This window comes from Schistocerca americana, chromosome 7, assembly GCF_021461395.2.
Source record: "Schistocerca americana isolate TAMUIC-IGC-003095 chromosome 7, iqSchAmer2.1, whole genome shotgun sequence".
Lineage (NCBI taxonomy): Eukaryota > Metazoa > Arthropoda > Insecta > Orthoptera > Acrididae > Schistocerca > Schistocerca americana.
In genome coordinates this window covers 312824858-312851481 of record NC_060125.1, presented here as the reverse complement: position 1 = coordinate 312851481, position 26624 = coordinate 312824858, and the positions used below count along the sequence as shown (strand labels likewise).

At 42.3% G+C, this 26624-nt stretch overlaps 1 protein-coding gene across 1 annotated transcript in view; it reads left to right on the top strand.

The window, feature by feature from the left end:
- LOC124622065 (WD repeat-containing protein 81) overlaps window positions 1-26624 on the top strand; it is a 295856-nt gene that overhangs the window by 168050 nt on the left and 101182 nt on the right. Inside the window, exon 18 of the mRNA XM_047147637.1 lies at window positions 18651-18826. Coding sequence (XP_047003593.1) covers window positions 18651-18826 — 176 coding nt within the window. The remainder of the gene's footprint in view (window positions 1-18650; window positions 18827-26624) is intronic.

Here is a 26624-nt window from a genome sequence, read left to right as displayed (position 1 = left end):
GTTCCTGTGAGTTAGGGTGGCTAGAAGCTATACTTGACATCTGGAATAAATTAATAGCTGTTTCCTGTTACCAACTCCTTGACTCCAGTGATAATGTTGCTCAAAGGTTCAAAGAAAACTTGAGCATAATCTCAAGTAGGTATGTAGCAACTCTTTCCATCATCTCCATCTCCATCTGCAGCAACAGAAGATAGGCTGTGCAGACTGGAAATCAGCCCCCAACACCCTCCCTGGTCACTTTCATCATCAGTGTTCTGCTAAAAGGCAGGTTTTCACATGGTAGTTCTCCAGGCTGTCCAGTCTTCTGCCATCCTCTTCAGGTCTGCATAATTTCCTCTTCCCTTTATGTCGTCTATCACCTTGTATCTCCTTCTTCCTCTCAGTCTTCTCCCACGAACCAATCCTTCCAAAGCATCTGCTAGCAAGCACTCGCTTCTCGATGAATGTCCCAACCAGTTCTTTTTCCTTTCTCTTACAACCTTCAGCAGACATCTTCTCTCACCAACCCTTTCCAGTACTCTTTCATTACTCACTCTTTCCATCCGGCCTATTCTCTCCATTCTCCTCCACATCCACATCTCAAATGCTTCTAACCTTTTTTCGTCCTCTCGTCTCAGCATCCATGTTCCTGCCCCATATAGTGCCACACTCCAGACAAAACATTTTAGTCCTTTATCTAATTTGCCACTTAAGAGTGTCCTCTTTCTCTTGAATGCCTCCTTCACTATGGCAATTCGAGTTTTCACCTCCTGGTGACATCTCACGTCTTCAGTTATTGTGCTTCCAAGATATTTAAATTCACTTACTTGGCTAATGGTAGATTGTCCTATTTTAATATTGGACAGTCTGCGTCTTGTACTGATGACCATACTCTTTGTTTTTGCTGTGCTTATTTGCATCCCATATTCCGCACAAGCTTCATTCAGATCTTTCAGCATGTTATTCACTGTCCGCTCACTTTCTGCCACTAATACGTTGTCATCAGCAAATCTTATACATTCTATTCTCTTTCCACCTATACATATTCCTCTTTTCCCATTTAAGCTTTTCGCAATAATCTCTTCAAGGCACATGTTAAACAACTGTGGGGAAAGGCAACAACCTTGTCTAACACCTCGTCCAATGCTGCTTCCTTCTGACATTTCATTTCCATTCCTGATCCTTACTTTCTGGTGTAAATATAGATTCTGTATCAGTCGTCTCTCTTTCCAATCTACTCCTTTCCTCTTTATAAATATATAAAAACAGCAGGGATTTCTCTACCATTTTCCATATATCTTTCCCCTATAGTTCTTAACAGGCCAGTAGCATCTCTTGTTCCTTTTCCTCTTCTAAATCCAGACTGCTCCTCTGCAATCCCTCTATCCAGCTTGCCATATAACCTTCTATTCAACACTCTCAGTAAGACTTTAGCTGCATGAGAAATTAGACTGATGGTCCGGTGCTCTTCACATTTTTTAGTGTTTCTCTTTTTCTCTATTGATATCATAACTGTTGCAACGAAGCCCTCAGGCCATTCCCCTTTGTCATATATCTCGTTACAGAGATAGAATATTTCTTTTCTTGCCTTGTTTCCCAGACTTTTCAACAGTTCTCCTAGTAAATCATCAATTCCACTTGCCTTCCTATTCATCATCTCCTTCAGCGCCTTTTCTACTTCTACTTCTGCTTCCAAAATGGTAAATCCCTTTCCATCTTCCGCCACATATTTCTCCTCTTCAACCTTAATTTCGCTTTGCATTTCATCCCCCTTATACAGACATTCAATGTATTCTTGCCATCTGTTCAAAACTTCCTGTGGTTCTTGTGCTAGAGTACCATCTGCTCTTTCTATTTCCATGTTATTCCTCTTTCTTTTACGTTCAAAAACTATCTCACTAGCCAGTCTATACATCATTTCATACTTTCCTCCTCTCTCCATTTTCTCTATTTCATCGCATTTCTGTTTCATCCATTTTTCTCTTGCTTCTTCAGTTTCTCTTTTTAATTCATTATTCAGTTTCCTGTACCTCTTTTTGCCTTCTTCAGTTTCTACACTTTTCCACTTTCTCCGATCTTCTATCTTTTTCAACATGTTTTCTGTTATCCATTCTTTCCTGGTGCTTTGGGAGACTCTAATTCCTAGTACTTCTTTGGCAGAGTCCATGAGTCCTTCCCTCATTTTTATCCATTTGTCATTAACACTTTCATCAACACTACCTCTTTGCCATTTTTCCATAAATCTGTTCTCCAAATCTGATGCCTCTCCTACATCTTTGAGTCTTTCTATGTTTAGGCTTTCCTTTGCTTTACCTCTCCTGACTTTTTTCAACTTCACTTGTATTTTTCCCATCACTAGGTTGTGGTCTGAATTTATATCTGCTCCTTGATAAGCTTTAGCATTCTTCAAACAGTTCCTAAACCTTTTTTGTATCAAGATTTAGTCCAACTGATTTCTTTCCCTATTCAAATTTGATATCCATTTGTAAAATCTCCTTTTGTGGTGTTCAAATAATGTGTTACCCACTGCTAATTAATTTTCTTTACAGAAACCAATTAGTTGTTCACCTCTCTCATTTCTTATTCCTAATCCAAATTTTCCTACTGTATCTTCATCTCTTCCTTCACCCACCACTGCATTCCAGTCCCCCATGATGATAATGCAGGCATTTCTGTTTTCTTTCTCGATAAGTTCTTGTATTTTCTCATAATATTCTTCCACTTCCTCATCTCTATGCTGGCTGGCCTCCCCACATGAACCACGGACCTTGCCATTGGTGGGGAGGCTTGCGTGCCTCAACGATACAGATAGCCGTACCGTAGGTGCAACCACAACGGAGGGGTATCTGTTGAGAGGCCAGACAAACGTGTGGTTCCTGAAGAGGGGCAGCAGCCTTTTCAGTAGTTGCAGGGGCAACAGTCTGGATGATTGACTGATCTGGCCTTGTGACACTAACCAAAATGGCCTTGCTGTTCTGGTACTGCGAACGGCTGAAAGCAAGGGGAAACTACAGCTGTCATTTTTCCCGAGGGCATGCAGCTTTACTGTATGATTAAATTATGATGGCGTCCTCTTGAGTAAAATATTCCGGAGCTAAAATAGTCCCCCCATTCGGATCTCCTGGCGGGGACTACTCAAGAGGACGTTGTTATCAGAAGAAAGAAAGCTGGCGTTCTACGGATTGGAGCGTGGAATGTCAGATCCCTTAATCGGGCAGGAAGATTAGAAAATTTAATAAAGGAAACAGATAGGTTAAAGTTAGATATAGTGGGAATTAGTGAAGTTCGGTGGCAGGAGGGACAAGACTTTTGGTCAGGTGAATACAGGGTTATAAATGCAAAATCAAATAGGGATAATGGAGGAGTAGGTTTAATAATGAATAAAAAAATAGGAGTACGGGTAAGCTACTACAAACAGCATAGTGAACGCATTATTTTGGCCAAGATAGACACGAAGCCCTCGCCTACTAGCACAAGTTTATATGCCAACTAGCTCTGCAGATGACGAAGAAATTGATGAAATGTATGATGAGATAAAAGAAATTATTCAAGTAGTGAAGGGAGATGAAAATTTAATAGTCATGGGTGACTGAAATTCAAGAGTAGGAAAAGGGAGAGGAGGGAACATAGTAGGTGAATATGGATTGGGGCTAAGAAATGAAAGAGGAAGCCGCCTGGTAGAATTTTGCGCAGAGCATAACTTAATCATAGCTAACACTTGGTTTAAGAATCATGAAAGAAGGTTGTATACATGGAAGAACCCTGGAGATACTAAAAGGTATCAGATAGATTATATAATGATGAGACAGAGATTTAGGAACCAGGTTTTAAATTGTAAGACATTTCCAGGGGCAGATGTGGACCCTGACCACAATCTATTGGTTATGAACTGTAGATTAAAACTGAAGAAACTGCAAAAAGGTGGGAATTTAAGGAGATGGGACCTGGATAAACTGAAAGAACCAGAGGTTGTACAGAGTTTCAGGGAGAGCATAAGGGAACAATTGACAGGAATGGGGGAAATAAATACAGTAGAAGAAGAATGGGTAGCTTTGAGGGATGAAATAGTGAATGCAGCAGAGGATCAAATAGGTAAATAGACGAGGGCTAGTAGAAACCCTTGGGTAACAGAAGAAATATTGAATTTAACTGATGAAAGGAGAAAATATAAAAATGCAGTAAATGAAGCAGGCAAAAAGGAATACAAACGTCTCAAAAATGAGATCGACAGGAAGTGCAAAATGGCTAAGCAGGGATGGCTAGAGGACAAATGTAAGGATGTAGAGGCTTATCTCACTAGGGGCAAGATAGATACTGCCTACAGGAAAATTAAGGAGACCTTTGGAGAAAGGAGAACCTCTTGCATGAATGTCAAGAGCTTTGATGGAAACCCAGTTCTAAGCAAAGAAGGGAAAGCAGAAAGGTGGAAGGAGTATATAGAGGGTCTATACAAGGGAGATGTACTTGAGGACAATATTATGGAAATGGAAGAGGTTGAAGATGAAGATCAAATGGGAGATACGATACTGCGTGAAGAGTTTGACAGAGCACTGAAAGACCTGAGTCGAAACAAGGCCCCTGGAGTAGACAACGTTCCATTATAACTACTGACAGCCTTGGGAGAACCAGTCCAGACAAAACTCTACCATCTGGTGAGGAAGATGTATGAGACAGGTGAACTACCCTCAGACTTCAAGAAGAATATAATAATTCCAATCACAAAGAAAGCAGGTATTGACAGATGTGAAAATTACTGAACTATCATTTTAATAAGCCACAGCTGCAAAATACTAATGCGAATTCTTTACAGACGAATGGATAAACTGATAGAAGCCGACCTCGGGGAAGATCAGTTTGTATTCCGTAGAAATGTTGGAACATGTGAGGCAATACTGACCCTACGACTTATCTTAGAAGAAAGATTAAGGAAAGGCAAACCTACGTTGCTAGCATTTGTAGACTTAGAGAAAGCTTTTGACAATGTTGACTGGAATTCTCTCTTTCAAATTCTGAAGGTGGCAGGGGTAAAATACAGGGAGCAAAAGGCTATTTACAATTTGTACAGAAACCAGATGGCAGTTATATGAGTCGAGGGGTATGAAAGGGAAGCAGTAGTTAGGAAGGGAGTGAGACAGGGTTGTAGCCTATCCCCGATGTTATTCAATCTGTATATTGAGCAAGCAGTAAGAAACAAAAGAAAAATTCGGAGTAGGTATTAAAATCCATGGAGAAGAAATAAAAACTTTGAGGTTCGCCGATGACATTGTAATTCTGTCAGAGACAGCAAAGGGCTTGGAAGAGCAGTTGAATGGAATGGACAGTGTCTTGAAAGGAGGATATAAGATGAACATCAACAAAAGCAAAACGAGGATATTGGAATGTAGTCGAATTAAGTCGGGTGATGCTGAGGGAATTAGATTAGGAAATGAGACACCTAAAGTAGTAAAGGAGTTTTGCTATTTGGGGAGCAAAATAACTGATGATGGTCGAAGTAGAAAGGATATAAAATGTAGACTGGCAATGGCAAGGAAAGTGTTTCTGAAGAAGAGAAATTTGTTAACATCGAGTATAGATTTAAATGTCAGGAAGTCGTTTCTGAAAGTATTTGTGTGGAGTGTAGCCGTGTATGGAAGTGAAACATGGACGATAAATAGTTTAGATAAGAAGCGAATAGAAGCTTTCGAAATGTGCTGCTACAGAAGAATGCTGAAGATTAGATGGGTAGATCACATAACTAATGAGGCGGTATTGAATAGAATTGGGGAGAAGCGGAGCTTGTGGCACAACTTGACTAGAAGAAGCGATCAGGTGGTAGGACATGTTCTGAGACATCGAGGGATCACCAATTTAGTGTTGGAGGGCAGCGTGGAGGGTAAAAATCGTAGAGGGAGACCAAGAGATGAATACACTAACCAGATTCAGAAGGATGTAGGCTGCAGTAGGTACTGGGTGATGAAGAAGCTTGCACAGGATAGAGTAGCATGGAGAGCTGCATCAAACCAGTCTCAGGACTGAATACCACAACAACATGCTGGCTGGTTGGCATATATACCTGTATTAATACCAAATCTTTTGAACTACCCTTCAGTCGTATCGTCATCAGTCTTCCATCAATATATTGTACCTTCATTACCTTATTTTTTAACTTTTGCCCTATCAGTATTCCTACTCCGTTTTCACCACTTTTGATTTCCCTTGAGTAAAAGAGCTTATAATCTCCACTTTGTATCTCCCCATTCTCTCCCCATCTCATTTCACACAAACCAAGGGTATCTAATCTGTTGTTTTTCATCTCCTGTTTTGCATTCTCTGGTTTTCCTGCTTGCAGTAGTGTCCTCACATACCATGTTCCAATCTGTATCTTTCCTCCCTTCACTGTCCCTTTCTTCCTTTCAAATACATCTACTCTCAATGCGTTCCCCTTCCGGAGATCCAAATGAGGGGAAGTTTTAACTCTGGAATCTTTCATATGGAGAGACATACCATGTTTAGCTTGGGAGTGTAGTGTGGTAGTTTCCCATTACTTTCCACATTGGCAGTAGGATGCCCAACCTAAAGTCAGCCACTCACCATGAGTCAGATGCTGTCTGTAGCCACCACTCTGGGGTTCAGTCGCTACTTGTACTCTTTTTGTACGCAAAGAGAAAAGGTGCCAGCTCCACCATACCGAAGTCCATCTTCTCTGCCTTAGCTGCTGTTGAGGTCTTCACTTTCATCAGAGGGAGAATTTAGACGGCCACGTTTTCTGGACACCTTGCACACTGACCATTAATTGAGCACTCTCTGGTTCTTATGTGACGAGGCAACACCCCCGGCCATGCTCTTGGCAGCTCACCTGCACAGTGCCATGTGGCTCACATCATCATCTGCTGCATTTTGCTGGTATATGTGCAAACTGCAGAATTTGTATCCTGCATTTGGTGTCAGTATTCTGTCACAGTTCATTTAACAAGAGGAGTCCTATCACATTTTTCCGTGCCACCTTCTGAAGGTGTGTCTCCTCAAGCTTCTTCTATTGACAACGGGTGTACAAAGACTGATGCTGGATGCCTGATTCTTCCCCTTGGTATCAGCAATTCAAAAACTGCATGCAGTATAGTGCAAATAGTGCAGTGAAGTGCAATGCATGCCAGGAGTACCAGGTTGGGTTACTACTATTCTATTCCTGGCCGTTTTGCTACCCCCTTTGCAGCCAAGTGTGCCAATGAAGCAGGTTTTCCTGTGCCACCGAATGATGCCAAACAAAGGCTGTAAGCCATTCCTGGTCTGCCCGGTCCAGAGTCTTCACCCCGAGCAAGAACTCTCTTTGATTAAGAGGTATTAGTTTGTTGAATTTTACTGTAATCATTAGATTTTGCGTTAATATGTTAGAACCAGCCCCTGCAGCTCTTCCAGCACACCCTGTCATTTATTGTCATTTTTCTTAAGTAGAACACTGCTTAGGCATATAAGACCCTTAGGAGTGTAGAAGGGAACATAAATCGTTCTTTCTGTGGGGACCCCCTCTAAACCAAAGTGCCACGTCTCATTACCAAAACAAGCTGTTTTTCCTTTTTCTTATTCTGATTAGCACACCCCACATCGTCACAAATTCAGTTCCCGTTAGGTCGGCTGGATGCATCCCGCTTGCCCCCCTGCCCACCCCTTGCCTTCCCCACACTCTCCTGCACTCCTCCACACATGCCATCCCTCCACACGCAACATCGCTTCGCTCCCCTCCTTTCGTGCACACCACTATTCCCCTCCTGTGCCCCTCCGCATACACCATCCAACTGTGCACATCGCCACACTCTCTGCACCCCTTCCACAGCTGAGAGTTGTGTCCCCGGACAAGCCACAGTGTTACTGTGCAGTGTATTGAACATCCCTTCCTGCAACAACACTTGGCAGAGATTATATTGTGTGGTCCACATTGTGTGTGTCCTTCCTACATTTTTGTTGGCAATATTGCTTGCCAGCACCATCCTGCATACTGCAACATCCTGCCCATACGATTAAGTCTCAAGTGTCACTGCCACACATTCCCACCCCAGCAGTGGTCACGCCTGATGTGCTCTGTAGCCAGCAGCCTCCATTACCCCTCCCGCACTTAGGAGGTTTGTAACTTTTCACGCAACTGTCAGTACTACAGAAGTGCTTGACTTAGCTGACCAACAGGACAGTGTGCCCAGCTCAAGAGAAGACTGCAAACCCTCCCACCAGTCATGCTGTTGCTCACTTGACTCCCTTCAGCCCACGAGACCCGTGCCTGTGGTTTGCTTCCATCAAGGCAGTTTCCACAGATTGCCATATCATGAGCAACCCAACAAATGGTTGTCAGCCACCTTGACCCAACCACCGCTGCCCAATGTGGAATGTTATTTCACTGCCCACCCCACTCTCACCCCCTTCTGGCAGCTATGCTAAGTTAAAAGAACGCACCATATCCAACTTCACAGAATTACAATGAACATATAATTTATTATAATCCAAGCAGTGTGATGACATGCACCTGTCCCTGTTGCTGGATGACATCCGAGTACTCACCAAACTGCACATCCTCCCTGAAGGCCTGTTCCTAAACTGCTGGCTCATGTGCCCACCCGCCACCATACAGGATGCCCTGGCCTTGCACACACATTTATCATTATAGGCGATGCTACGGTCTTGGCTGATAAACTGTTCAAAACTCTGAACTCCTCCCCACCTCAGCTGCAGCGTGGAATGTTGGTTATCAACCTGCTACTTTGGCCAGCTATTCATCCTCTCACCCCACCCCATCCCAAGCCACCACATGCATGACATCACTCGCTCTACTTGCCACTAATGACCCTCTGCCCAGCATGCAGGCCTCCAATCTCTATCAGATTCTTGTGTGCCTAAGCTCCAAGATGGCAGCACTTACTGCCAGCATCACCCGCCTATACCCCACACACCCACTTTCACGTGCTGACTGTCCTCACGCACTCGATGCCGGCCCAGTCGAAAAGAGCCACCCCTGCTGGCCTGGTTCTAAACACCATCCTGACAATCGCAACCACTGCAGACTAGGCACAGCTTGCAGGTATCACCAGAGGTTTGGTGAGAATGCGACCAACTGCAGACCTCTGTACTGCTGGTCCTCAAATCCTGGCAGTCATCTGCAGTAGGTGTGCCCGGTTGCTTGTACCACTTCACAGCCCATATTCATATGGAATTTTAATTATTCTAGTCACCTCGCCACTCTCTCATTGACATTAGCTCCAATACATCCATATTCCCCCACAAACTACTCCTAAATTCTAGCCGCCCTCTCCCCTCTTCATCACCACTGTCAACAATTCAGGCACCCTGCTTACGGGCTTCTAGCATGAAATCCTGTGGATGTTCACAGTCATGGACACTACCGACCCCATTCAGGGTGCTGACTTCCTCGGTCTTTACAGCCGATGTAATGAACCACCATTTAGTTGATGGCACATCCGGTAACACCATTCACTGAAGCTCCCACCCTGCCACATGCTTCACCATGAAACAGCTGGCAGTTTCAGGCCCATATGCTCAGCTCCTTGCAGAAGCCCCCTCCTCATCCAGCAACCCAGCATCTCTTGGAGTGTTCAGTATAACACTATGCATTACATCATCACTAACCCTGGCCCCCCAGATTTCTGCTGTACCTGCCTCCTGCCCCCTTACAAGTGCAAAATCACACAAAAGGAGTCCTAAGAGCTTCTTGCTGCCAGTATACTTCACCCTTCCAAAAGACCCTGGCCTTCAGCTCTTCACCTCGCCCCCAAGAAGGACGATTCCTGGTACCATTGTGGTGATTACCTTAGTCAATTCCTGCACAATCCCTGACCGCTATCCAGCCCTACTCCTCCTCTTCACCTACGGTGATGCTATCTTGGGAGCTACTATCATCAGTAAGATAGTTTGCACTAAAGCCTACAAACAAATCCCAGTCACCCTGGACACATTGAGAAAACAGCCATGATCACACCTTTTGGCCTGCTCGAGAGTGTGTTCATGACATTCGGCCTCAGCAATGCTGCACAAATGTGGCAGCGATTTTCAGACAACATCCTTGGAGGTGCACCAGGGTGTTTCGCCTACCCAGATGATATACTCATCTACTCCAGAGACGCTACTGAGTATCACCACCACCATCACGACTATGGAAAGCTGGAGTGAACCTCAATATGGCAAAATACGTTTTTAGGGTGAGCAAGGTTGAATTCCTAGGATACTTAATTTCTGCCACCAGCTCCTGCTCCCTCCCCGAGGCAGTACAGACAGTAGCGGACATTCCACACTCTACCACCTTCAAAGGCCTACAGGGTTTCATTGGCATCACCACATTAAGGATGCTGCTACCATCCAAGAGCTCCTTACTACAGCACTCTATGGTGATAAAAACGAAAGCAACAAGCTGGTCCCTTGGACCCAAGCCATGATTAACAGCTCTGAAAAAACAAAATGGGCCCTCGACAATGGGGTCCTTTTGGCCCACCCCCAAACTAATGCCCCCCTTGCAGTAATGGCGGACATGAGTCAGATTGCTATTGGGGCCATCTTACCACAATACATGGACAAAGTCTGGCAACGGCTCACCTTCTTTTTGTCCAAACTCTCTGATGCAGAATGCCACTGGGGCGCATATGAATGCAAGCTGTTTGCAGTCCTCAAAGCCATCCGCTATTTCTGATCTTCAGTCAAGGGACGCATCTTTACAATCTTCAAACACCACCGCCATCACACCTCTGGTTTTTGCAGGAAAGACGTAGACCAGATCTCATCTTGACAGTTTAGGCTACAGGAGTATGTCGCATAATTCACAACCGATGTTTGCCATGTTGCTAGCATCAACAACGTTGTGGCAGATTGCCTTGGCCGGCCCTGCACCATCACCCAACCCTTTGACTACAATAGGCTGGCCGCTGGTCAAGAGGAGGACCCGGGCATAGCCCACACTCTTCGGAATGCGGACTCTGCCCTTAGCCTCCAGCTAAGATCCATACCCGGCACCGACATTAAGACCTGGTGTGATGTCCTTGTGAATACTTCACAACCTGACAGTTCCAAAAATCGCCCCCTCCCCTTCCTCCCTGCCGCCTTCTGAAAACTGGCATTTGGTCTTGCACATCCAAGCGTCCATGCTACCACCGCCCTAATGAAACAACGCTTTGTCTGGCCGGGCATACATTGTGACTGCAGCAATTGAGCTTAGTCCTGTGTTCCATGCAAGTGCACCAGGCTTGGACAGCCCTGTGGCCACCATTCGTCCTGCATGACACCAATTTATGCATGTTCACCTCGACATTGTTGGTCCACTACCCTGCTGCAATGGATATTGATATCTGCTGAAAGTTATTGACAGACTAACTTGCTGGCCAGAGGCCACCCCCATCCCCAACGTTTCATTTGAAACTGTGGCTGCAGCCTTTGTTCAGACCTAGGTGTCCCACTTCGGTTGCCCACGCGACATCACTACAGGTCGCAGGTGCCAGTTCACCTCGGCCCTCTTCCAATTTCTGACTGCACCTGTGGCTCCAATTTCCACCATACAACCAGCTACCACCCTGCAGCTAACGGCATGGTGGGCAGTTCCACCACACACTTAAAGCCACCATCACATGTTAATCCTCTGAATGGTCCCCCTTCCCTTTCCCTGGTACTTCTAGGCCTGGGGATTGCACAAAAAATTGACCTGGGAACCTCTCCTGCTGAGTTGGTATATGGGCAGCCACTTGCCATTCCTTGCATTTTCTTGGAAGCGGCCCTGCACCACCCTGACAGCACCACCCCAGGTTTTGTGCAGCAGCTCCAGGGCTTCATGGCCCAGCTGCGACCAACACCTTTGCAACGTTACGGTGAGCACAGTACCTTCCTTCACCGTGAGCTAATAGCACGCACACATGTCATGCTTCAGGTGGATACATACCAACCGCCAGTCCACCCTCAGTATTTGGTTCCACGCTTGGTGTTGTGGTACATGGACAAGACGTTCTCCATTCGTCCGAATGGGATTGCAACAATCATCTTCATAGACAGGCTCAATCCAGCCTTTATCCTAGAATCCCCTCCAGCCAATGAGCACAGCACTGCCAAGATGGAGTTGCTCCTGCCTACCACTGGATCCATCTGCAGCACCGTCAACACCTAGCCCAATAAAATGCAGGCCAACAGCATCCATGTGCTGTCCCCAACATGCCACCAGCCGACGCCACCCCCAGCACCATGTTCAACACACCACCAGCCAGTGCGCCTGGTCTAGTACCAACTGACTACATGAGTGACTCAACCCTCATTGCCTGGGACATTAATGTCACCACTGCACTACCCTTCTCACAGCCTCCAGTCAATGCAGACGGCGACCCACCTCTGCAGGCATCCACCACTCCCAACAGGGTGTTGTCACTACCACTGCTGCTAGCACATGCACCATTGGAGCAGCAATGCTCCTTCACATGCTCTCATTGGAAACCACAATGTGAACATGAGCACAGCAGCCTCAACCCGTGCGTGCCCCCCATCAAGCATCCTTGGTCAACTTCAAATACCCGTCTGTGTGGGTGGCACAGACGTTTTCCTTTCAAAAAGGAGGAACTCTGTGGTGACTTCTTCCATCACCTCCATGTGTAGCAGCAGACAATAGGCTGTCCAGACTGGAAACCAGCCGCCCAGCATCCTTGCTGGTCACTTGCACAGGAGAGAGAACTTAGACGGCCACGCTTTCCCTACATCACTTATGTCAAACCATTGCTTGAGCAGCCTCTGGCCCCACTCCGATGAGGCAATACCTCCATCCATGCTCTTGTCAGCTCACCTTTGCAATGCGACCTAGCTTGCATCATCATCTGCTGCATTTTACCAGGGTATGTGCGAGCTGGTGAACTCTTATTCTGCGTTCAGTGTCGGTGTTTTGTTGCAATTCATTTTACAGGAGGAGTGCTACCGCATTTCTCTGCACCATCTTCCTGAGCTGCATCTCCTCAAGTTACTTTTGTTGACTATGGGTGTACAAAGCCTGATGCCAGACGCCTGGCTCAGCAATTGGAATACTACTTGCATGGTAGTGCAAATAGTGCAGTGAAGTGCAGTGCGCACCATGAGTACCAGGCAGGTTTATTACTATTCTACCCCCCGGGTGTTTTGGCACCCCGTTTGCCACCAAGCACACCATTGAAGCGGGTTTTTCCACACCACCAGATGATGCTGAACAAAGGCTGTAAGTCGATTGTGGTGCGCCCTGTCAGGAGTCTCCACCATGAGTGAGGGCTCTCCTTGATTAAGTGGTATTACCTCATTGAATTTTACGGTAGTCATTAGCTTTTAGGTATAACATGTTAAAACCAGCCTATACGGCTCTTCCAGCATGACCTATCATTTGTTGTCATCTTCCTTAACTAGCACACTGCTGAGGCATGTTTTCCCTTTAGGAGTATAGAAGGGAACATAAATTGTCCCTTCAGGTAAGCCACTCATACAGTTATAGTTGTTGGTTAAATCAGTTTACCCTCGATACCTAAGTGAAAATATATGTTCAAAGGCCATGGCAGGTATTAAACGTCATCCAGAATTGTACTAACAGTGCTTTTGAGCAATTAGTTCAGAAGGCCACTGAAAATGTAAGTGTCTGCAAAGCATACTCGACATCTTGGGAACAATTTATGCCAAGCAAGTAGGGAGCATTACAACAAATACAGGTATTAATTACCACAAGGTCATTGTAGTGACACTGAATACCATAACACGCAAACTCACCAAACATAAATACAAAATATATCTATTGAAAAAAGCAGATAAAAATTTGTTTGACGCATTTCTAAGAGAGAGTCTCCATTCGCCGGCCGGTGTGGCCGAGCAGTTCTAGGCGCTTCAGTCTGGAACCGCGCGACTGCTACGGTCACAGGCTCGAATCCTGCCTCGAGCATGGATGTGTGTGATGTCCTTAGGTTAGTTTGGTTTAAGTAGTTCTAAGTTCTAGGGGACTGATGACCTCAGACGTTAAGTCCCATAGCGCTCAGAGCCATTTGAACCAACTCTCCATTCCTTCTGAACTAATTATGTATGTGTAGACCAGATGTGGCTTGAATTCAAGGAAATAGTATCAACAGCAGTTGAGAGATCTGTACCAAATAAATTAATAAGACGTAGAACTGATCCCTAATGGTACACAAAACAAGCCAGAACACTGTTGCAGAAGCCATGAAAAACAGCAGGCCGAATTAAAAAAAAAAAAAAAGAAAAATCATAGTTCCAAAGACTGGTGAAGTTCTACATAAGCTCAAAATTTGGTGCATATTTCAATGTGTGATGCCTTTAATAGTTTTCACTATGAAACTCAGTCTCGCAATCTGGCAGAAAATGCAAAGAGAGTCTGATGGTATGTAAAGTACATCTGCGGCAGGACACAACAATATCTTCAATGTCTGATGTTACCAGTGGGAGTGCCTATAAAGTGGAGTTACTAAGTACAGTTTTCTGACATTTCTTCATCAAAGCAGATGAAGTAAGTATTCTGGAATTCAAATCAAGAGCAGCTGCCAACGTGAGTAACTTAGAAGCTACTGAAATCACTTAAGAAAGACAAGTTTTCCAATCTATATTGTATACCAATTAGATTCCTTCCAGAGTATGCTGATATAATAGCTCCTTACTAAGTCATCATATACAACTGATAGCTCGATGAAAGATCCATTGAAAAATTGAACAGGTCACACCAGTAGAAGTATATTGCTGAGTTACTGACCCACATCACTGGTGTGGATTAGCAGTAGAATTTTGGAACAATACTGTTTCCGAGTATTATAAATTACCTTGAAAAATCCATCTATTGACTAATAGCATGGATTCAGAAAATACTGTTACTGTGCAACTCTTAATTCTCATAAAGTAATGAATGCTATCAACAGAAGTCTCAGTTGGTTCCATATTTCTAGCTCTCCAGAAGGCTCTTGATACCAGTCCTCACAAGTGGTGTCTAATAAATCTCCGTACCTATGGACTGTCATCTCAAGCATGCAACGGGAATTGACATATTGTGTCAGAACCGTGACAGTTCATAGTAACTGATGGAAGGTTATCAAGTAAAACTGAAGTGACAACTGGCATAAGGAAGTATCACAATCCCCCTGATACTCTTAAGCCATATAAATGATGATACTGTCATTTACTGTTAAGTAAAGTTATCGGAAGATGAAAACGAATTGCAAAATGATTTAGACAGGGTATCTGTATGATATGAAAAATGGCTATTGGTCCTAACTAATGGAAAGTGTATGGTCATCCACTTGGTTCCTAAATTTCAGTTACACAATAAATCACACAGATTGAAAGATTACCAGTTCAACTGATTACCCATGGATAAAAATTATGAATGACTTAAATAAGAAAGATCAGTAGATAATGTTTGCGGTAAAGTAAACCAAGTACTGTGTGTTTATTTGCAGAACATTTACATGGTACAACAAATTCACAAAAGAGATTGGAAACACTGCACTTGTTCAACATCTGCTAAAGTATTGCTGTGCAGTATGGGATTCTTACTAGATAGGATAGACAGAGGACACTGAAAGAGTTCAAAGAAGGGCAGCTCATTTTGTAAGTTCCTTTTTTTCCGTACTTGTGGCACATTGCGTGCCAATATGAGCACATGTTGTGTGCATGGCAAATGAAACAATGATTACTGACAGGTAACAGCTCTGCTGCTGACTTGATCTGTCACAGCTGGCATAGTTGTTTAGAAGGTAGTTAAGATCGTGGAGTGGATGGGATACCTGCTGAAGGTGGCATGATGCCCCACGTGACCAGTGCGATCAATGTTGGGGAACTGGACATCGCAACATCTTTTACCTCCATAAACAATCTCTGGGCTGTGTGGGCAGTTTCATGGGCTTGGGTTGCTTCACATAACTTCCATCAGAGATGAATCTGATTTCCTCAGTTCCTCACGTCTATGTCAGGGGTAAGAGACACTGTAACGTCCCTGATCAGAGAGATCACACAATTGTGCCCACACAAACATTTAAAATTGCAATCCCTGATTAATCCCCGTAGGTTGGCAGCCCAGTCTGCATACATTTAATTGGGTCCCTTTTTATCACTGCAAAAATTGTAACTTTTGTAAAATAATATGTTTCTTTGTTGAAAAATGTTCTTGCAATAAAGAAAACTTAAGCAACTCATATTCCACCTAATTTGTTGATGTCTCTAGGTTTTGTTGCAGATGATATAGTTTGGGATTTCATAAAAAAAATGCCTTTTGTCTTTCTTTATTGGATATTTCATGAGGCAAAAAATGTACTCATAATTGCCGTCTTCGGTGGAAGATGTCCTACTCCTAATGGTGTTCATGAAATGGTGGAAAATCTGTAAAAGTCATAATCTTGGGTAGCACAGGTGATGTTCCTGTGGTTGCCTCTGGTGTTAGCACTGCCTGTAATACAGTGTATGTAGTTGTCAGTAGCTTCTGATAACCATGGGTGGTTTGTGTTAGGAGTTGTAGCCCTTCCGTGGTTGAAAAAACTGACTCTCTCGGGTAGAGTAACCCTTGGGCGACTGGTGTGCAAGGTTGTGATAGATATGCAGACACTGTATTACTAATTGTTTGTTTATTCACCAAGAACTAACTCAGTATAACTTTGAAGGATGAAGTTTAGCACAGGAGTACAACTGACATGTCCTTTTGTAACTGCACTCCTGAAACAAAGGGTATTTCTGGTGATAGGATAGTTCTGCAAGGATCGCAGGAGAGCTTGTGTAAAGTCTGGAAGGTGGGAGACGAGGTACTGGCAGAAGTAAAGCTGTGAGGACTGGGCGTGAGTCGTGCTTGGGTAGCTCAGATGGTAGAGCACTTGCCCGCGAAAGGCAAAGGTCCCGAGTTTGAGTCTCGGCCCAGCACACAGTTTTAATCTGCCAGGAAGTTTCATATCATCGCACACTCTGCTGCAGAGTGAAAAATCTCATACTGGAAACATCTCCCAGGCTGTGGCTAAGCCATGTCTCCACATTATCCTTTCTTTTAGGAGTGCTAGTTCTGAAAGTTTCGCAGGAGATCTTCTGTAAAGTTTGGAAAGTAGGAGACGAGGTACTGGCAGAAGTAAAGCTGTGAGGATGGGGCGCGAGTCATGCTTGGGTAGCTCAGATGGTAGAGCACTTGCCCGTGAAAGGCTAAGGTCCCGAGTTCAAGTCTCAGTCCAGCGCACAGTTTTAATCTACCAGGAAGTTTCATATCAGCGCACACTCCGATCCACAGTGAAAATCTCATTCGTGCTTTAATTTTGTTTTGATAATTTTGTTTGTCATTATCGTTTATCTGTTTGTTTGTTGTGTACATAGTTCTGCATAGTCAGCGCGTACACAACTTTCCCACTGTTTTTGTTGTTTCAAGAGTGCTATCAAATAACAACAAAAGATGCTATTAAATACATTAAATTTTGCTTTGATGCTTCTGATGATGTAGAATTCCTCTCATGCTTACTTTGTCAGGAAGCACTCAAAAGAATTTATTTGATTCACTGTAGCTGTTAACAGTGTCCGTTACAAGCTGTTTAAGAACTTCAGACAATTTTTTACTTAAGATACATTATTTATGTAAAAATTATTCTCAACATGTGTATTAAAACAGATATTTTATTATATGTTTAGGATACATTTACAAATACTTCATCAATCATTGAGACCAATGTTATCGACATTGCTGTGTCTGTTTTAAATTAGATGTTAAAATGAGATTCAGAAGATCAATTTCTCATTTTGATTCCATCATCAAGCCCACATAAAATTTGCACAATAATTACATTCTTATATTTTTGTGGTAAATTGTGAAGAAGAGTTCAAGATTTTTTAACAGGTCTTTTGTATCATATTTTGATGTTTTTTCACAATTGTAGAAAGTCTGTTGTAATTAATGACACTAATGCTTACAACTGAAGGTACAAGCGGCAAAAAAGTCTCAGTAGACATTGGCTCTAAGGATGTGTGCCTTTAGAATGATGAGGACTTCATCTTCAATACTGTGAAACAAATCTCTTTTTCTGCAAGCTCTTTGTGTTCCATATTTTGAGAGGCGCTAGTATGGATTAAAATGAGAAAAGATGTCCAGTAAGCATGGGATTTAAAATATACGTGTTAAGAGCTATGAGCACATGTTCAGAGAAAGACAAGTTTCACAGTAACGAAGCTGAAGTTGTGCTCATAGCTTTTAAAGAATGCACTTTAGAGCCCATGTTTACTGGACTTCTTTGTGTTGGTCCGTACTACCACTTCTCAAAATATGGAAAGCAGAGAGCTTGCAGCAGAAGAGTTTGTTTCACGGTATTAAAGATGAAAGATGTAGTGCTCATAGCTCTTAAGGCATGTGTCTTATAGCCCATGTTTATTGAGACTTTTTTGCTTTGATTATTGTGAACTATCAGCTGTATTCCTTTACATGACTATGATACATCCTGTATAATATTTACATTTTCAGTTACTAATTCAACTCTTGATATCTCTAAAGCTCTTTCTTTTCATTTGTGTTCTATGAAGTGAGTAGATGGTTTTTAACTGTACTTCTGGATGAATGGACCCTAAAGCAAATTCTTGCACAGCACATGTTCAGACTGCCTTAATATGCTGTGAGAAGAGGTTGATGTAAAATTGTTTTTATAAACTGATGTTAATACAGAGTTTTAAAGAATCTTATGCCATTTCATTATAATATTTTCCAGCTTTGTATGGGGAACAGATGATTGTTCTTCAGTATCTTCCACATATGAGTGAGTTAATAGCACTTTGCAAAAGGAAACTTACTCCAAATTTAGAAGGTGGTGTAGTTGGGAGCCTGGCACTACTCAGACATATTGTTCCATTCCTGTCTGATGCTGTTTTAATGGACCAGCTACAGGTAAATGTTTTATATCATTTTTGGAAGAGTTTTACACATACAATTAAAATTTGTATATGACTGCATGTATTTACAGATTCAGTCCCTCTTCATTAAGACATTCAGCTCACAGCTGTGGCACTACACTCCAGTAGTTCTTTTGTTTCACTGGTTAGTTCAGTTCTGTATTTTGCTTCTTTCTGACATTTAGTTAAAGAATCATAAAATTCATAGTCTTGGTGACATTTTATTTTACTTCAATTGATAACCAGTTAAGACTTTACGACTGCCACTGGGTGTGTAAGTGGAAAATACAAAGAAAAATGGCTATGAAGTTTTTGTGTCAGAGTCTTGGATAAAGAGTTCTTTGTGAACTTGCCATGTTGAATTTGGATGAAGTCCCAAGCTGTCGATGACTGCCTCCATCATAATTGTCAGGGGGCTAAGTCTGACTGGCAATGATATGCTCAAGGAATGGCATGCGATTGGCAGGATTGTGTCATGATGACATCACAGAAGTGACATGTATGGAGGTGCCCTCTATGTCCATAGATTACGTTTGCACCCTTCATCCAGCATCGCTTGCAGTGCCATCACTAGCATTGTATGTTAAACTATGTGAAGTCTTCCTCTGTGTTCTTTCTGTATCGCATGTATTTCCCATTCATAGCAGGTGCCTTTATTGAAGTTTTTATCACATAGTTTGATTTCGACTACTTCTCGAATCACAGATTCCCAATAATTCGAAGCTTGAGCCAGTATTGTCACGTGTTCAAACATAACCTTATCTTCATTTAACAGGTGGTGCTCAGCCACAGCTGAGTTTTCAATCTTCCTTTGCTTCAGATGATGCTGGTGTTCAATACTGTAATCAGAACAGTCTGTAAAGACTGCCCCATTTAACTGCTGCCACACTCACAAGGAATATTAGAAATTATGGCACTCTGCAGTAAAGATTGTATTTAACAGGTCACAACATTTCCTTAATTTTCTTGAATGGGCAAAAACAAGTCTGATTTCCACCACAGATTGGAAGCCTTGCTGTGTGTTGGTTCCCCTGGATTTGTTGAATGACACTGCATCATGGTTTTTTCAACAGCCACAGCTAATATCAAAGACTAATACCGTCATCATGTGACTCATTTTGGAGCTGAGGTGTTCCTTGCCTGAAATAATCTTCACGCTGTGTGTTCAGATGATGCTGTTCAGAGTGATTGTATATTCAGTCCATGATATTAGCTCAGTCTTACTGAGAAAACCAATATGCAATGCCATTCTACAAAGCTGGAAGAACTAACACAGTGCAGCCTCCATTTTGCAGTGCAACAAATAGATAGATAGAGTACTAAACAGGCAAGGAATCAGACAATTGTTAGCCCAAATTAAGGAAATGTTGCTACCTCTTAAAGATAATCTTGACCTGAGAGTGCCACGGATTTATAATAATCTGTGTGAGTGTGGCAGCTGTTATGTGGAGCAAATATACAGGCTGTTGCCACTCACTGCGAATGACATCAGCATAACCTGAAGTACAGGCTTTTTGAAAAATCAGTGGTGACTGAGCATAGCCTACTAAATGAACACAAGATTGTGTCTGAGTAATGAGAATTCTGACCCAAGTTTTTAACTATTCAGATACTGTGACAGAAGCAGTGAAATAAGGCTGTTGTTGTTGTTGTGGTGGTGGTGGTGGTGGTGGTGGTGGTGGTGGTCTTCATTCCGAAGACTGGTTTGATGCAGCTCTCCAGGCTACTCTATCCTGTGCAAGCCTCTTCACATTGAATAACTATTGCAACCTCCATCCTTCTGAATCTGCTTACGTTATTCATCTCTTGGTCTCCTTCTACAACTTTTCCCCCCGCACTTCTGTCCAATACTAAATTGGTGAGCCCTTGATGTCTCAGAATGTGTCCTATCAACTGATCCCTTCTTTTGATCAAATTGTGCCTTAAATTTCTTGTCTCCCCAATTCGATTAAGGACCTCCTCATTAGCTACATGATCTGCCCATCTTATCTTCAAAAAACTTTCAGAAAAGACTTATTAACATTTAAATCTATATTTGATTGTAAAAAATATTTCTTTTTCATAAATGCTTTTCTTATCATTTTCCTTCTTCATTTTATATCCTCTTTACTTTGGCAATCATCATTTATTTTGCTGTCCAAATAGCAAAACTCATCTATTACTTTAAGTGTCTCATTTGCTTATCCAATTCCCTTGGCATTGCCTGATTTAGTTTGGGTCATCTTATATCCTCCTTTCAAGACCCTGTCATTCCATACAACTGCTCTTTCAAGTTCATTGCTGTCTCTGAGAATTACAATGTCATCGACAAACTTCAAAGTTTTTATTTATTTTCCCTGAACTTTAATTCCTACTCTAAATTTTTCTTTGGTTTCCTTTACTGCTTCTTCAATGTATGGAATGAATAACATTGGGGATTGGCTACAAATAAGGCTTTGTGATAAAAACTCCAATAAAGATGTCAGTTGTGCCCTTAGCAATGCATGAAAGTGTGCAGCTGATAAAGAAAGAGTGCAGAAGAAGGCTACTTGCAGTTTATTTCTCGACGTTAGTGATGGCGCTGCAAGATAGGCTGGACAGAGAGCAAGCATAATCTACAGACATAGAGGGTGTCACCTCAGTATGTGCCATTTCCGTGATGTCATAATGATGAAATCCAGCCAGTCAGATGCTATCCTTTGGGCATGTCTCTGATGCCTCTATCCACACCTCTGCTCACATTAAACCCACTAACCACCAACAATACCTGCATTTTAACAGCTGCCATCTCTTCCACACTGGAAAATGCCTCCCACACAGCCAGGTCACCCATGGATAATGTATCTGCAGTGATGAGAAGTCCCTTGCATAGTATTCTGAAGGTCTCTCAAATCTAGTCTGCTAACAGATTTCTCATATCCCACACCATCCCCAAGAAGCTGCTACAAAGGAGCACTCCCCTCAACACCCAGTATTGCCTTGCACTGGAATAGCTGAACTGTATCCCTTGTCAGGGCTTTGATTAGCTTGCATCATGCTCAGAAATGAGGGACAACCTACCTAAGATTCTTCCCTGCCATCATAAAGTGGTGTTCCGTCACCATCCCAACCTATACAACATTGTAGTCTATCTTTATGGAACTCGCACTCATAGTCCCTTGCAGTAGGGATCTTATCCCTGTGCAAGACCTGCCCAATCCACCCACCCAGTGCTTCCTACTCTAATCCTGTCACAGGCTTATCCTACTCCATCAGAGACCTGCTCCACCTGTGAAAGCAGCAATGCCATGTACCAACTCTGCTGCAAACACTGCACAACTATTTATGTTGGTGTGATCCATCATGATACAAGGCCACTGCCAAACTATTGCCATCAACAAAACTGATCACCCTGTGGCACAACATGCAGCTGAGCATCAAATACTCAATTTCAATGGTTGCTTCACAAACTGAGTCATCTGCAACCTTCCCTCCACCACCAGTTTCTCTGGACACCCCTCCCAATTTGCATCCCCATGTGACTCTCAGTGTGCACTGCTTCAACAAACATTTCCCATACGCTTAGCCTATGCACCTGACATCGCTCCCACTCACAGTCCTAGCGAGCAAATTAGCTGCCTACCTTCGAGACGTCAACCACTCACTCTCAACACTTTCCCTTACTCCCGCCTCTCTCTCTCTTCCTACCCACCCCACCCAACACAACCCCCCACCTCTCCTTAGTCCATCTGCCGAAATGCAGCACTGGCATTGTGCGTCCTACTGGCAGCATGTGCGCGCTCTCGCACGTGCGTGCATATGTGTTTGCATGTACATATTCGTACAGTCACATGCACGCATGTGCGTGTGCAGTGGTTATCTTATCACCAGAATGGTACCTGATTGCTACCCAGTGACAGATATTGGATACTGTGCTAGCACAGCCATGGCAAGATAATTTTCTCAATTATCAATCCATCCATGCTTTTTATCGTAGATGTATTGCAGCAGAAGATATACTCAAAACTTTTCTTTGCACTCCATTCAGACACTATGAATCTCTTCAAATGTCATTCTGAGTGTGCAGTGCTGCCAAGACTTTCCAGCACTTCAAGGATAAAATAACTGGAGGTTTGGAGTTCAATTACTTCTATAATGGTGATCTGCTTGTAAAATAATCTACTGAATCAGTGAATCTATCCCACATGCAGAAGATGTTCTCTGGGCTATTATGACATTGCTTAGTGATTAATACAGTGAAATATATATCTGAAGCAACTGAAACAAAATTCTTAGGATAACTTAACACTGTGCAAGGAATCATGCCACCGTAAGACAGAGTGAGAGCTATTTCATAATTTCCACTGCCTACAATATGCGAAATGTGCCTTGTTGTGAGATTATTATTATTATTATTATTATTATTATTATTATTATTATTGCTATTATTAGAATTTATCTATTTATTTTATTTTTTATTTGCATTTTGTGCGCAATGAATGTCTAGAAGGTCACCTAAACCAGGAGATATGCTGCAGCGGACTGATGAAATGAAAGTGTCCTTCACCAGAGTAAGAGGTGGTATTGCAAATGCTAGATTATTAACTTATCCTCTTCCTAATGCACCTATTGCAGTTATGCTAGTCACATCATCACCTGCCATTGGTTGCTGTATTACAACATATACAACATGACTGGCAACACCATTGGCTTCAAAGTATCACCATCACAAGAAAATTGGTTCACACCCAATTGTAACTTCTGTGTGGTCTATCCCTCAATTAAGAATTTTGAGCACATTCACCATGTTGATGGTAAGTAGAATGGACCACCAGATGCTGTCTCACGTTGACGCCTTTATTAAGGAACATGACTTCACTGCACTTGCCCGTGCTGAGCGAAGAGACAATTAACTGAAGACCTTCCCCAGAGCCTCATGATGCTTACAGACTGAAATATTCAGTTACTGCCCTTGAACACAGTGATATACTGTGATATGTCAACATCACAAGCATTACCCATTCACCACAGCAGATTTTCGTCAGCTAGAAATTTCCTTTCTCCACAGACTCTGCCATCCAGGAGTAAGGGCTACTATATGACCAATGAAAATTGCATTTTTCTAGGCGTTTGTCTGCCAGTGCAATATTTGTCAGCATTCCAAAATTACTTGGCATGTTACACTTCTGCAGGATACTTTCACTCCATCAAATCAACATATCCAGCTCAAAATCATTAGACCTTTACCAGCATCATAATGATACAAGTAATTCTTGACAGCAATTGACCATGTCTCTCGTTCGCCTGAAGCCTGTCCATTGAAAAATGGAACAGCAGCTATAACCTTCTTTGTGAATGGATTGCCCACTTCAGCATACCTCTACACATCGCTACTGATAAGGGCAAACAGTTGAAACCCTGCCTCTTAAAGGCACTGCCAACATTACTTGGCATGAAACAGATTGAAGCCTGTGTCTGTCATCCCACTGCTAGTGTTATCATGGAGTGGCTCCATCAACCATTAAAGGACTCACTCAAATGACATGCCACACAGCATTGGACTGAAAAAAAACTTTATTGTTTTACTAGGCCTTCAAAAACCTTTCAAAGAGGATTTGAATACAACAACAGCTGAATGAATATCTGGACAAACATTGTGACCACATGTAGGATCATTCACTGATACATCGAACAGTGTAACTGAAGCATCAGACTTTGCATAACATCTATGCTTACAGAGCCACAAGCATCACCCAGCCATTTCAAAACTACATACCAAGCAGTGACCATTCATTTTCTACAACTTGCACTCCTTCAAACAGGCTTTAGCCAAACATGACACTATATAAAACCTCTCTAACCACTGTACAATGGTTCATGCCCAATACTGGTGTATTATGACACAACATTCAATGTCAACATTAATAGCCCTTTTGCCATGATATCCATTCACAGATTTAAACCAATCTTTATCCCAGATGAGACTGATAACGTTGCAGAGACTCCAGCTAACGACAAGACACTTTCTTAGTGTAATTTCACTAGGACACTGATTTTATCCAATCTTCCCTCAACACAGTCTGTGCCTCCGAGTAAATGTCTAGTCACTGCTCATTCTGAGTGCCATGCATGCTTCAACCTTAAGAATACAGGGTACTTCTCCGGCTCAATATTATGTAAAAATCAAGACCTATTTCTTTCAGACACTGTTTACAATGTATATGTTTTACAGATTTTTTTCTTGACATCAGGTAATGCAGCATACTTTCTAAACAAATTAGAAGTATTTTGAATACTTTTGAACCTGCTTAGGGTTATTTAAAAAATTACAAAGAAATTGATGCAATTTTTTTTTTCTAAAATGCTTCCTCAAATTGAGGTACCATTTAATCCAATGTTTTACATTTGAAGGAGACCAAATTTTTACCAGATTTGCATAACATGATGGGTGAGGTACTAGACCTATTTAATTCCATCTATTATGTATAGTACAAGGATAAAAAAATATTACATCGTAACATTTTAATTTTTATAATTTTTTTCCTAATAAAAATGTTATTTTTTCAATAATTTAGTCGATTCTGCAATAAAGCTTAGGTCTAATACATAAAAATGGGCTATTGCAAGTTACAGAAAGAAATTAGAGCAATGCTTTATAAACTTTAGGAAATATATGTTCCTGAATTCTGAAAAATACAACTTGCGGGAAATTGCAAAGGAAGATATGAGTCCAATTAAACTGTGCCTCAGAACATTCATGAAGCATAGTCTTCATCCTGCAGCATTTCTTCATCTTCAAGCTTCCTCTTGGCATTCTTTATAGCACTTCTTGCTTCTTGATAATTTGAAGAACGAATCTTTCAGCATTATGCACCCGTTGTCTGTCACACACAAGCAATTGATCTTCCATATTACAGTCACATTTTATTCCTAAATTTCTCAGGACTTCCAACCTTCCTGTCTCTCCATCACGGAAACATATCACTGCATCTAGTACACCAATTTTTAATGTATTTAGTCATACAAAAATTTTCTTGGGTGATCTTTCCCATATGCAGTGGTTGAAACTTTCATTTGTATTCTGAGTGCCCCTATAAAGACATTAACTAAGCAAAACAGGGTCACTCAGGTCTCTAAAAATTGGTTTTATTTCATTCATAACAGGCTTAGGAAGACAATGCTTATGATGGTATATTTGACTACTTTCTTTTGCTTTTTGGTAACGACACGAAGAATCTGCTCCTTTAGTACAAAGTCCGTGAACAGACTGGTCATCTGTGGACAACTTATGGATGTAGGTGGCCCATACAGCTTTTCTCATTGCTGTAACATCATTCATAGGTGCAGTTCGTTTAATGGCCAGTCCATAATAACTCTGAAGAAGGTTTATTTCAGTTTTTGTCAATCTGCCTCAGCCAGACAGAGATTTTTCATCAGATAGCAACTTTCCTTTCATTTCTCTTAGTAGCTTCCTCAATCTAGCAACCATCCTCTTTTGCACATGTCCACAACACTCCAGTTTTGTTACCAAGGAATCACCATTAAACATTGAACTCATTCATTTTATTGAAAGCTGTAGTCCCCATCGCCTAGGTACTTCATTATCAAACATTGTAAATGGGCACTGACCTGTGAAATATTTTTAGAGCTCCATTACACTGCATACCTCCATTGTAACTATCATAATTCTTAGAACACTGACGTTCAATATGCCCTTCAGTGTTACTATGTCAGGTGCGGCAGTACTTAGATAAGCACTCAACATCAACAACTTTTCCAGTCTCCAGAGAAGTAGCACTTACAGCACCATTCAAGAAATGATGTCCTTGATGTTG